Consider the following 8,990-nt stretch of genomic DNA (forward strand, 5'->3'; position numbering starts at 1 on the left):
TGCCCGGTTCCCTTTCCCGGTTCCACGGATGCTCTGCTGGCAGTGCCCCAGCAGTTCCTGCCCTAACGAGGGTTAACGAGGGTGCAGCCCTTCCATATTTTAACCTTCCTTTGTCTCTGGTCCCTTCTCCCCCTCCCCGTTGGACCCTTTGACCGTAGCAAGATGTCCAGAAGTTCTCAGACAGCGACAAGCTCTACCTCTACCTCCAGCTGCCGTCGGGGCCGAGCCTGGGGGAGAAGAGGTGGGTTCTGGGGCCGTGTCGGGGTGATGGAGGGGGACACACAGATGATGAGAGGCTTTGGGGAGACCTCCACGGCTCTGCCTTCTCCTTCCCTGCTAATTAAATGTTCGTCTGGGGCTTCCCCGGAGCAGCAGCAGCCTGGACCTGAGCTCGCTGAGCACGGCCGAGTACATGCACGCCTGCAACTGGATCAGGAACCACCTGGAGGAGCACACGGACACCTGCCTGCCCAAGCAGGATGTCTACGATGCCTACAAGTGAGCGTGGGGACCATCCTGGCCTGGGGGACCCTCTGCCCTGGGGTCGGGCTCCTCCAGCACTGCTGGAGGGGAGGTTGGTCCAGAGGGAGCGAGAGCCTCGGGGGTTTGGGGAATGGCCCAGCCGTCGTTTTGGGTTGGAAAGGACCTGAAAGATCATCTAGGGTCGGGCTTCTCCAGCGCCGCCGGAGGGGAGGTCGGTCCGGAGGGCAGCGAGAGCCTTTGGGGGGGTTTGGGGAATGGCCCAGCCATCGTTTTGGGTTGGAAGGGACCTCAAAGATCATCTCGTCCCCTGGGCAGGGCCACCTCCCACCAGCCCAGGTTGCTCCAAGCCCCCTCCAACCTGCCCTTGAACCCCTCCAGGGATGGGGCAGCCACAGCTTCTCGGGGCAACCTGGGCCAGGCTCTCACCACCCTCACACCAAAGAAGTTCTTCCCCAAATCTCACCTCAATCTCCCCTTTTTCAGCGTCAAACCCTCCCCCCTCCTCCTGTGGCTGCCCCCCCCCTTGTAAAGGGTCCCTCTCCAGCTTTCTCCTAGGCCCCCCGAGAAGGGTGGATGGCGTTAACCCCCGGCTCTCCCCGGCAGGCGATACTGCGACAACCTCTGCTGCCGCCCCCTCAGCGCCGCCAATTTCGGCAAGATCATCCGGGAGATCTTCCCCAACATCAAAGCCCGGCGGCTGGGAGGCCGAGGCCAGTCCAAATATCCTTCTGGGAGCCCAGGTGGCCGGGGAGCTGCTGGGGCTGGTGGCCACCGCGCTGCTTCGCTGGTTTTTCCCATTTATAAACGCACACGAGGTGGTTTTTTTGTAGCTTCTGGGAGGGTTCTTGGTTTTTTGGCTCCTGAAGGTTCAGCTTGGTGGTCCGAGGGGGGGTTGGAGTTGGGGCAGGTTGGGGGGTGGATGCTGTCACCCCCCCCAAGGAATAGTCTATCGTGAGCCCCGTGGCCACCAGGCCTTCGAGCTGGGATCTGTGTGATGCTGAAAGACCTTAACCCTGCAAACGTACTGCTACAGCGGGATCCGGAGGAAGACCATGGTGAGCCTTCCCCCCCTGCCCAGCCTGGACCTCAAAGTGACGGAAACCGTAAGTCCTCTGCTGCCCCCACCACGTTGGGTTCCACCCATCCTGGGGTAACGAACCTCCTTGCTCGTTAGATCTAATGAAGGTGGAGGGATGCCCTCTCTGGGAGCTCTGTCCCATCAGCCTCCCCCCGGGGCTGGAGGAGGATCTGCCTGATGGGGGTGTCAGGATGGGACCACCCTTTTTGGATTTGGGGTGTCCTCTCCGGTGGTGGTGGGGGGCTCACGGGGTGTCCCCCCCGGCAGCCGTCGGAGCTGACGGAGCTGGTGCAGTCCTACACCAGCGAGGTGATGGAGGCGGCCTGCGCCCTCACCTGCGACTGGGCCGAGAAGATCCTCAAGCGTTCCTTCAACAACATCGTGGAGGTGGCCCAGTTCCTCATCCAGCAGCACATCATCAGCGCCCGCTCGGCCCGCGCCGACCTGGTCATGGCCATGGTGGTCTCAGGTGGGGTTTGGATGGAGCCCCTGGCCCCTGCTCGCCCCATCGGGGACCCCGGGGGGGTTGTTCCCCCTTCATCACCATCTCTGCATCCCCTTCATCACCATCTCTGCATCCCCTTCATCACCATCTCTGCACCCCCAGAGAGCACGGAGAAGATCCACCGTGAGAGTCGACCCCCACCAACGGCGAAGAAGAACGGGCTGGACACCCCCGAGAGTGAGAGGAGCCCGGGGCAGGTGAGACCCCACCAGCGCCAGGGGGTGAGGGGGGGTCCGGACCCCCGTGTCCCCCACTTGGTGTTGGGGGGGGGTGTCACCCCGGCTCCACCACCCCGTCCCCCTTCCCGACACCGCTCTCTGCCTGCAGCTCAAGAAGGAGGGGGCCCCCAAGCCCCCTGGACCCCCCCGACCCGAGAAGAAGAAGCCCCCAGAGCCCCCCAAGGTGGCCAGTAGCCCTCAGGTGAACGCCCTGGTCGCCCGCCTGCCCCTGCTCCTGCCCCGCATCCCCCCGGGGGAGCGACCCACGGCGCCCGGTGCCGCCCCCCTCCGCTCCTCCCCTCCCGTCCTGGCCCCCAAAATCACGGCCGCCCCCCTGGGGGGCACGGTCAAGGTGGCCCTGCCGCTACCCGTGGGCACAGCCCCCCCCTCCCTGCCCCTGGGGCTGGCCCCGGGGGCTAACGGGCCGGCGGGGCTGCTGAGCCAACCGGCCCCCGTCCCCCTCCTCAACGTCCTGCTGCCCCCCAGCGTGGGGGTCCCGGGGGGGGAGACCCCCACCAACCCCCGCAGCGGGGGGGGCGGCGAGGGTCCCGGCCCCCAGGACTCGCAGCGCCCCAAGGCCACCAAGCGTCCCCCGGAGCCGGTCACCGGTGACGCCGCCGCGGTGCCGAAACGGAGACGGGGGCGGCCGCGGAAGAGGACGGAGGACGGCAGCACCGGGGGGGCAGCGGAGCCCCCCAACGGTGCCGATGGCTCTCCCGGGGGTGGCAGGGCCACCAGCCCCCTGGGGGACGGTGCCACCCCCCCCCTGGGGGACAGCCCCCTGGCCGGTGCCCCCCACCACGGCAGGACCCCCGCTGATGGCCACCAGCCGGCCCCGGAGGAGGACACGGCGCAGCAGAGCCCGGGCCAGGCTGGGTCCCCCCCGGGTGCCAGTGGGGGCTCCTGTGCCCCCCGCCGCCCCCTCAGCGCCGCCAATTTCGGCAAGATCATCCGGGAGATCTTCCCCAACATCAAAGCCCGGCGGCTGGGAGGCCGAGGCCAGTCCAAATATCCTTCTGGGAGCCCAGGTGGCCGGGGAGCTGCTGGGGCTGGTGGCCACCGCGCTGCTTCGCTGGTTTTTCCCATTTATAAACGCACACGAGGTGGTTTTTTTGTAGCTTCTGGGAGGGTTCTTGGTTTTTTGGCTCCTGAAGGTTCAGCTTGGTGGTCCGAGGGGGGGTTGGAGTTGGGGCAGGTTGGGGGGTGGATGCTGTCACCCCCCCCAAGGAATAGTCTATCGTGAGCCCCGTGGCCACCAGGCCTTCGAGCTGGGATCTGTGTGATGCTGAAAGACCTTAACCCTGCAAACGTACTGCTACAGCGGGATCCGGAGGAAGACCATGGTGAGCCTTCCCCCCCTGCCCAGCCTGGACCTCAAAGTGACGGAAACCGTAAGTCCTCTGCTGCCCCCACCACGTTGGGTTCCACCCATCCCGGGGTAACGAACCTCCTCGCTCGTTAGATCTAACGAAGGTGGAGGGATGCCCTCTCTGGGAGCGGGTTCTGCTCTGTCCCTGGGGCTGGAGTGGAGGAGGATCTGCCTGATGGGGGTGTCAGGATGGGACCACCCTTTTTGGATTTGGGGTGTCCTCTCCGGTGGTGGTGGGGGGCTCACGGGGTGTCCCCCCCGGCAGCCGTCGGAGCTGACGGAGCTGGTGCAGTCCTACACCAGCGAGGTGATGGAGGCGGCCTGCGCCCTCACCTGCGACTGGGCCGAGAAGATCCTCAAGCGTTCCTTCAACAACATCGTGGAGGTGGCCCAGTTCCTCATCCAGCAGCACATCATCAGCGCCCGCTCGGCCCGCGCCGACCTGGTCATGGCCATGGTGGTCTCAGGTGGGGTTTGGATGGACCCCCCAGCCCCGTCTCGCCCCATTGGGGACCCCCGGGGGGGGGTTGTTCCCCCTTCATCATCATCTCCACACCCCCAGAGAGCACGGAGAAGATCCACCGTGAGAGTCGGCCCCCACCAACGGCGAAGAAGAACGGGCTGGACACCCCCGAGAGTGAGAGGAGCCCGGGGCAGGTGAGACCCCACCAGCGCCAGGGGGTGAGGGGGGGTCCGGACCCCCGTGTCCCCCACTTGGTGTTGGGGGGGGGTGTCACCCCGGCTCCACCACCCCGTCCCCCTTCCCGACACCGCTCTCTGCCTGCAGCTCAAGAAGGAGGGGGCCCCCAAGCCCCCTGGACCCCCCCGACCCGAGAAGAAGAAGCCCCCAGAGCCCCCCAAGGTGGCCAGTAGCCCTCAGGTGAACGCCCTGGTCGCCCGCCTGCCCCTGCCCCTGCCCCGCATCCCCCCGGGGGAGCGACCCACGGCGCCCGGTGCCGCCCCCCTCCGCTCCTCCCCTCCCGTCCTGGCCCCCAAAATCACGGCCGCCCCCCTGGGGGGCACGGTCAAGGTGGCCCTGCCGCTACCCGTGGGCACAGCCCCCCCCTCCCTGCCCCTGGGGCTGGCCCCGGGGGCTAACGGGCCGGCGGGGCTGCTGAGCCAACCGGCCCCCGTCCCCCTCCTCAACGTCCTGCTGCCCCCCAGCGTGGGGGTCCCGGGGGGGGAGACCCCCACCAACCCCCGCAGCGGGGGGGGCGGCGAGGGTCCCGGCCCCCAGGACTCGCAGCGCCCCAAGGCCACCAAGCGTCCCCCGGAGCCGGTCACCGGTGACGCCGCCGCGGTGCCGAAACGGAGACGGGGGCGGCCGCGGAAGAGGACGGAGGACGGCAGCACCGGGGGGGCAGCGGAGCCCCCCAACGGTGCCGATGGCTCTCCCGGGGGTGGCAGGGCCACCAGCCCCCTGGGGGACGGTGCCACCCCCCCCCTGGGGGACAGCCCCCTGGCCGGTGCCCCCCACCACGGCAGGACCCCCGCTGATGGCCACCAGCCGGCCCCGGAGGAGGACACGGCGCAGCAGAGCCCACACAGTCCAGGGTTGGATCTGGGGAGTCCGAGGGATGTGGGCTCCTGCTTTTTCTTTCCACTTTCAGTCCCATCCAGGCAGCTCCTTCCCAGTCCCGCTGCAGGGCAGGGCTCAGCCGTGGCTGGGGGCGCCGACTTGAAACGCTGCATTTCCATATACATAAATATATATATATATATATATATAAAAACGAGTGTGGGAATTGTGCTTCCAGTTGATAGTGACTTTAGGTGCGATAAATAGTAATATTTTATCACTCCCTCTGCTCTCCCCTGCTTTGACCCGCGGTGAGACTTTGGGGAGCAGCGCGGGGGCGTCATCGGGTGCAGATCTGGGTGGAAACGCCGGTTTCCAGCTCTTTGGCTTTTCGGAGCCACCGAGGTTTTGAGGTCCCTTTGGGGACTCGGTCGCTCTGGGCCGTGTCGGGGGGTGCTGGGGGGTCTGTCTCCTCCTGCAGCCCCTGCTCGGTGGAGAGGAGAGTCTCTGGGACACCCAAATGGGAGTCGGGTCTGTGCCGTGGGGTTAAATCACAGCCCGTCCGTCATCAGGCAGTCCAGGGTTGGATCTGGGGAGTCCGAGGGATGTGGGCTCCTGCTTTTTCTTTCCACTTTCAGTCCCATCCAGGCAGCTCCTTCCCAGTCCCGCTGCAGGGCAGGGCTCAGCCGTGGCTGGGGGCGCCGACTTGAAACGCTGCATTTCCATATACATAAATATATATATATATATATATATAAAAACGAGTGTGGGAACGTTGGGGCGCCAAGTGCCGTGTGATCACGGGGAGGAGGAAGCTTCCCATGGTGGAAGCAGGTCACTGGGATGGAAGGGTTTGTCCTGGCTGGCTCAGAGGGGGGGTAATTATCCGCTGGAGAGGGACGAGGGAAGGGGACAAAGGGCTGGATGTCCCCGTGTGAGTAACCTGGGGATGAGCTGCCGCTGTGGTATGTGTGGGGTGGGTTCCCCAGGGCTTCCTCCATGAGGTGACGCCTGTCGTGGCAAAACCTGCCTTTTCCAAAGTGCTGGGGCTCTTCTCAGCCCTTCCCAGAGGGGAGAGAGGTTTTAGCACTCTAATAATTTATTTATTTATTTATTTTTAATGGGAAAGTTAATTTATAAGCAAGTCACTGGATGTAACCCCCTCCCGTGGGGCTGTATCGGTTGGGGAGGAGGAGGAAGGACCGAAGGACGGGTCGGGGGGTGGCAGGTTGTGGGTTTCCCTGCGTCTCCGTCCCCTCCACAGCCGGGGGAGACGGAACGACTTCCCGGGACAGATGACACAAAGTGTAAATAATTCACATTCGGGGCAGGGAGCTGGTGTCACCTCCCTTTCGGGGCCGCGAGGGAGCACGGGGAGCCCTTCTCTCCTGCGCTGGGCAGTTTCTTGTTCTCCTGCTGCCTTTCCTGCAGCCTGGCTTTTATTTTATTCCAAATCCAGGGGTGGGATGTTGCTCTGCTTGGCCGAGCCCCGGGGCTGGGGACCGGAGGCTGCCCCGTCCCGACACGGTGGATGGAGGAGCCCATCCTGCCTGTTTGTGGCACCAGCCATCGCTGGGGCTCCAACTCAGGGCTTCCCCTTGCCTTTTTTTCCTACAAATTCACCTATTTCCATCCCCTCCGCTATTTGTTCCACCTCTCCACGGAGCTGGTTCTCTCTCGGAGAACAGCCCCGGAGCAGGGGAGGGTTTTGGGCAGAGTCTGTCCTTGGGGACAGAGTCACAGCCCCTTCGTGCCTCAGTTTCCCCAAATTTTGGGCTCTCACCTGAGAAGTTGCATCGAGTGGCTCTGTTTGTGGTGGGTCCGGAGGGATGCTCCGAGGAGCAGGGGCTCTCCCCTGCTTTGACCCGCGGTGAGACTTTGGGGAGCAGCGCGGGGGCGTCATCGGGTGCAGATCTGGGTGGAAACGCCGGTTTCCAGCTCTTTGGCTTTTCGGAGCCACCGAGGTTTTGAGGTCCCTTTGGGGACTCGGTCGCTCTGGGCCGTGTCGGGGGGTGCTGGGGGGTCTGTCTCCTCCTGCAGCCCCTGCTCGGTGGAGAGGAGAGTCTCTGGGACACCCAAATGGGAGTCGGGTCTGTGCCGTGGGGTTAAATCACAGCCCGTCTGTCATCACACAGTCCAGGGTTGGATCTGGGGAGTCCGAGGGATGTGGGCTCCTGCTTTTTCTTTCCACTTTCAGTCCCATCCAGGCAGCTCCTTCCCAGTCCCGCTGCAGGGCAGGGCTCAGCCGTGGCTGGGGGCGCCGACTTGAAACGCTGCATTTCCATATACATAAATATATATATATATATATATATAAAAACGAGTGTGGGAACGTTGGGGCGCCAAGTGCCGTGTGATCACGGGGAGGAGGAAGCTTCCCATGGTGGAAGCAGGTCACTGGGATGGAAGGGTTTGTCCTGGCTGGCTCAGAGGGGGGGTAATTATCCGCTGGAGAGGGACGAGGGAAGGGGACAAAGGGCTGGATGTCCCCGTGTGAGTAACCTGGGGATGAGCCGCCGCTGTGGTATGTGTGGGGTGGGTTCCCCAGGGCTTCCTCCATGAGGTGACGCCTGTCGTGGCAAAACCTGCCTTTTCCAAAGTGCTGGGGCTCTTCTCAGCCCTTCCCAGAGGGGAGAGAGGTTTTAGCACTCTAATAATTTATTTATTTATTTATTTTTAATGGGAAAGTTAATTTATAAGCAAGTCACTGGATGTAACCCCCTCCCGTGGGGCTGTATCGGTTGGGGAGGAGGAGGAAGGACCAAAGGACGGGTCGGGGGGTGGCAGGTTGTGGGTTTCCCTGCGTCTCCGTCCCCTCCACAGCCGGGGGAGACGGAACGACTTCCCGGGACAGATGACACAAAGTGTAAATAATTCACATTCGGGGCAGGGAGCTGGTGTCACCTCCCTTTCGGGGCCGCGAGGGAGCACGGGGAGCCCTTCTCTCCTGCGCTGGGCAGTTTCTTGTTCTCCTGCTGCCTTTCCTGCAGCCTGGCTTTTATTTTATTCCAAATCCAGGGGTGGGATGTTGCTCTGCTTGGCCGAGCCCCGGGGCTGGGGACCAGAGGCTGCCCCGTCCCGACGTGGTGGATGGAGGAGCCCGTCCTGCCTGTCTGTGGCACCAGCCATCACTGGGGCTCCGACTCAGGGCTTCCCCTTGCCTTTTTTTCCTGCAAATTCACCTATTTCCATCCCCTGCACTATTTGTTCCACCTCTCCACGGAGCTGCTGCTCTCTTGGAGAACAGCCCTGGAGCAGGGGAGGGTTTTGGGTAGAGTCTGTCCTCGGGGACAGAGCCACGACCCCTTTGTGCCTCAGTTTCCCCAACTTTTGGGCTCTCACCTAAGAAGTTGCATCGAGTGGCTCTGTTTGTGGTGGGTCCGGAGGGATGCTCCGAGGAGCAGGGACGCTCTGGGGAGTGGGGACTGTCCCCTAAGCAGAGCGGGGGGCACTGACTGTCCCTCCTCCCCCCAGGCCCAGCACCACTGGTGCCTTTTCTGTCCCCCATCCCGACCCCCGTGGCCTTCCCCACAGCACAGCAAGATGTCGAGGGCCCTCGGTGCTGAGCAAAACAAAAAGTAACACGGTGTAATAGGGACCAGATGTCTTGGTGAGGCTTCAGCCTGTCCTCCTGGGCGGCTGCCAGGGCTAATGGTTCTTATTCAAGTCAGGCAGGAGCCAGGCTTTTCTTTTTTCTTTTTTTTTTTTTTTTTTCCCCCCCCACTGTAAAGCCCCAGCTCCGTTCCCAAAGATCTCCCTCTGCTTTTGTCCCTTCCTTGAAGGGACCTTGCTCTGGACCCACCGCACCGACACGCGGC

The 8,990-nt window shown here is 63.5% G+C and overlaps 1 protein-coding gene across 1 annotated transcript in view; it reads left to right on the top strand.

The window, feature by feature from the left end:
• RFX5 (regulatory factor X5) overlaps positions 1-6,180 on the top strand; it is a 9,162-nt gene extending 2,982 nt beyond the window's left edge. The window contains exons 4-15 of the mRNA XM_014960822.1: positions 159-241; positions 373-498; positions 1,087-1,203; positions 1,505-1,586; positions 1,829-2,030; positions 2,169-2,263; positions 2,394-3,292; positions 3,594-3,675; positions 3,919-4,120; positions 4,216-4,310; positions 4,441-5,207; positions 6,162-6,180. Coding sequence (XP_014816308.1) covers positions 159-241; positions 373-498; positions 1,087-1,203; positions 1,505-1,586; positions 1,829-2,030; positions 2,169-2,263; positions 2,394-3,292; positions 3,594-3,675; positions 3,919-4,120; positions 4,216-4,310; positions 4,441-5,207; positions 6,162-6,180 — 2,769 coding nt within the window. The remainder of the gene's footprint in view (positions 1-158; positions 242-372; positions 499-1,086; positions 1,204-1,504; positions 1,587-1,828; positions 2,031-2,168; positions 2,264-2,393; positions 3,293-3,593; positions 3,676-3,918; positions 4,121-4,215; positions 4,311-4,440; positions 5,208-6,161) is intronic.
• Positions 6,181-8,990: the final 2,810 nt, after the last annotated feature.

This window comes from Calidris pugnax, unplaced genomic scaffold (assembly GCF_001431845.1).
Source record: "Calidris pugnax isolate Ruff unplaced genomic scaffold, ASM143184v1 scaffold469, whole genome shotgun sequence".
Lineage (NCBI taxonomy): Eukaryota > Metazoa > Chordata > Aves > Charadriiformes > Scolopacidae > Calidris > Calidris pugnax.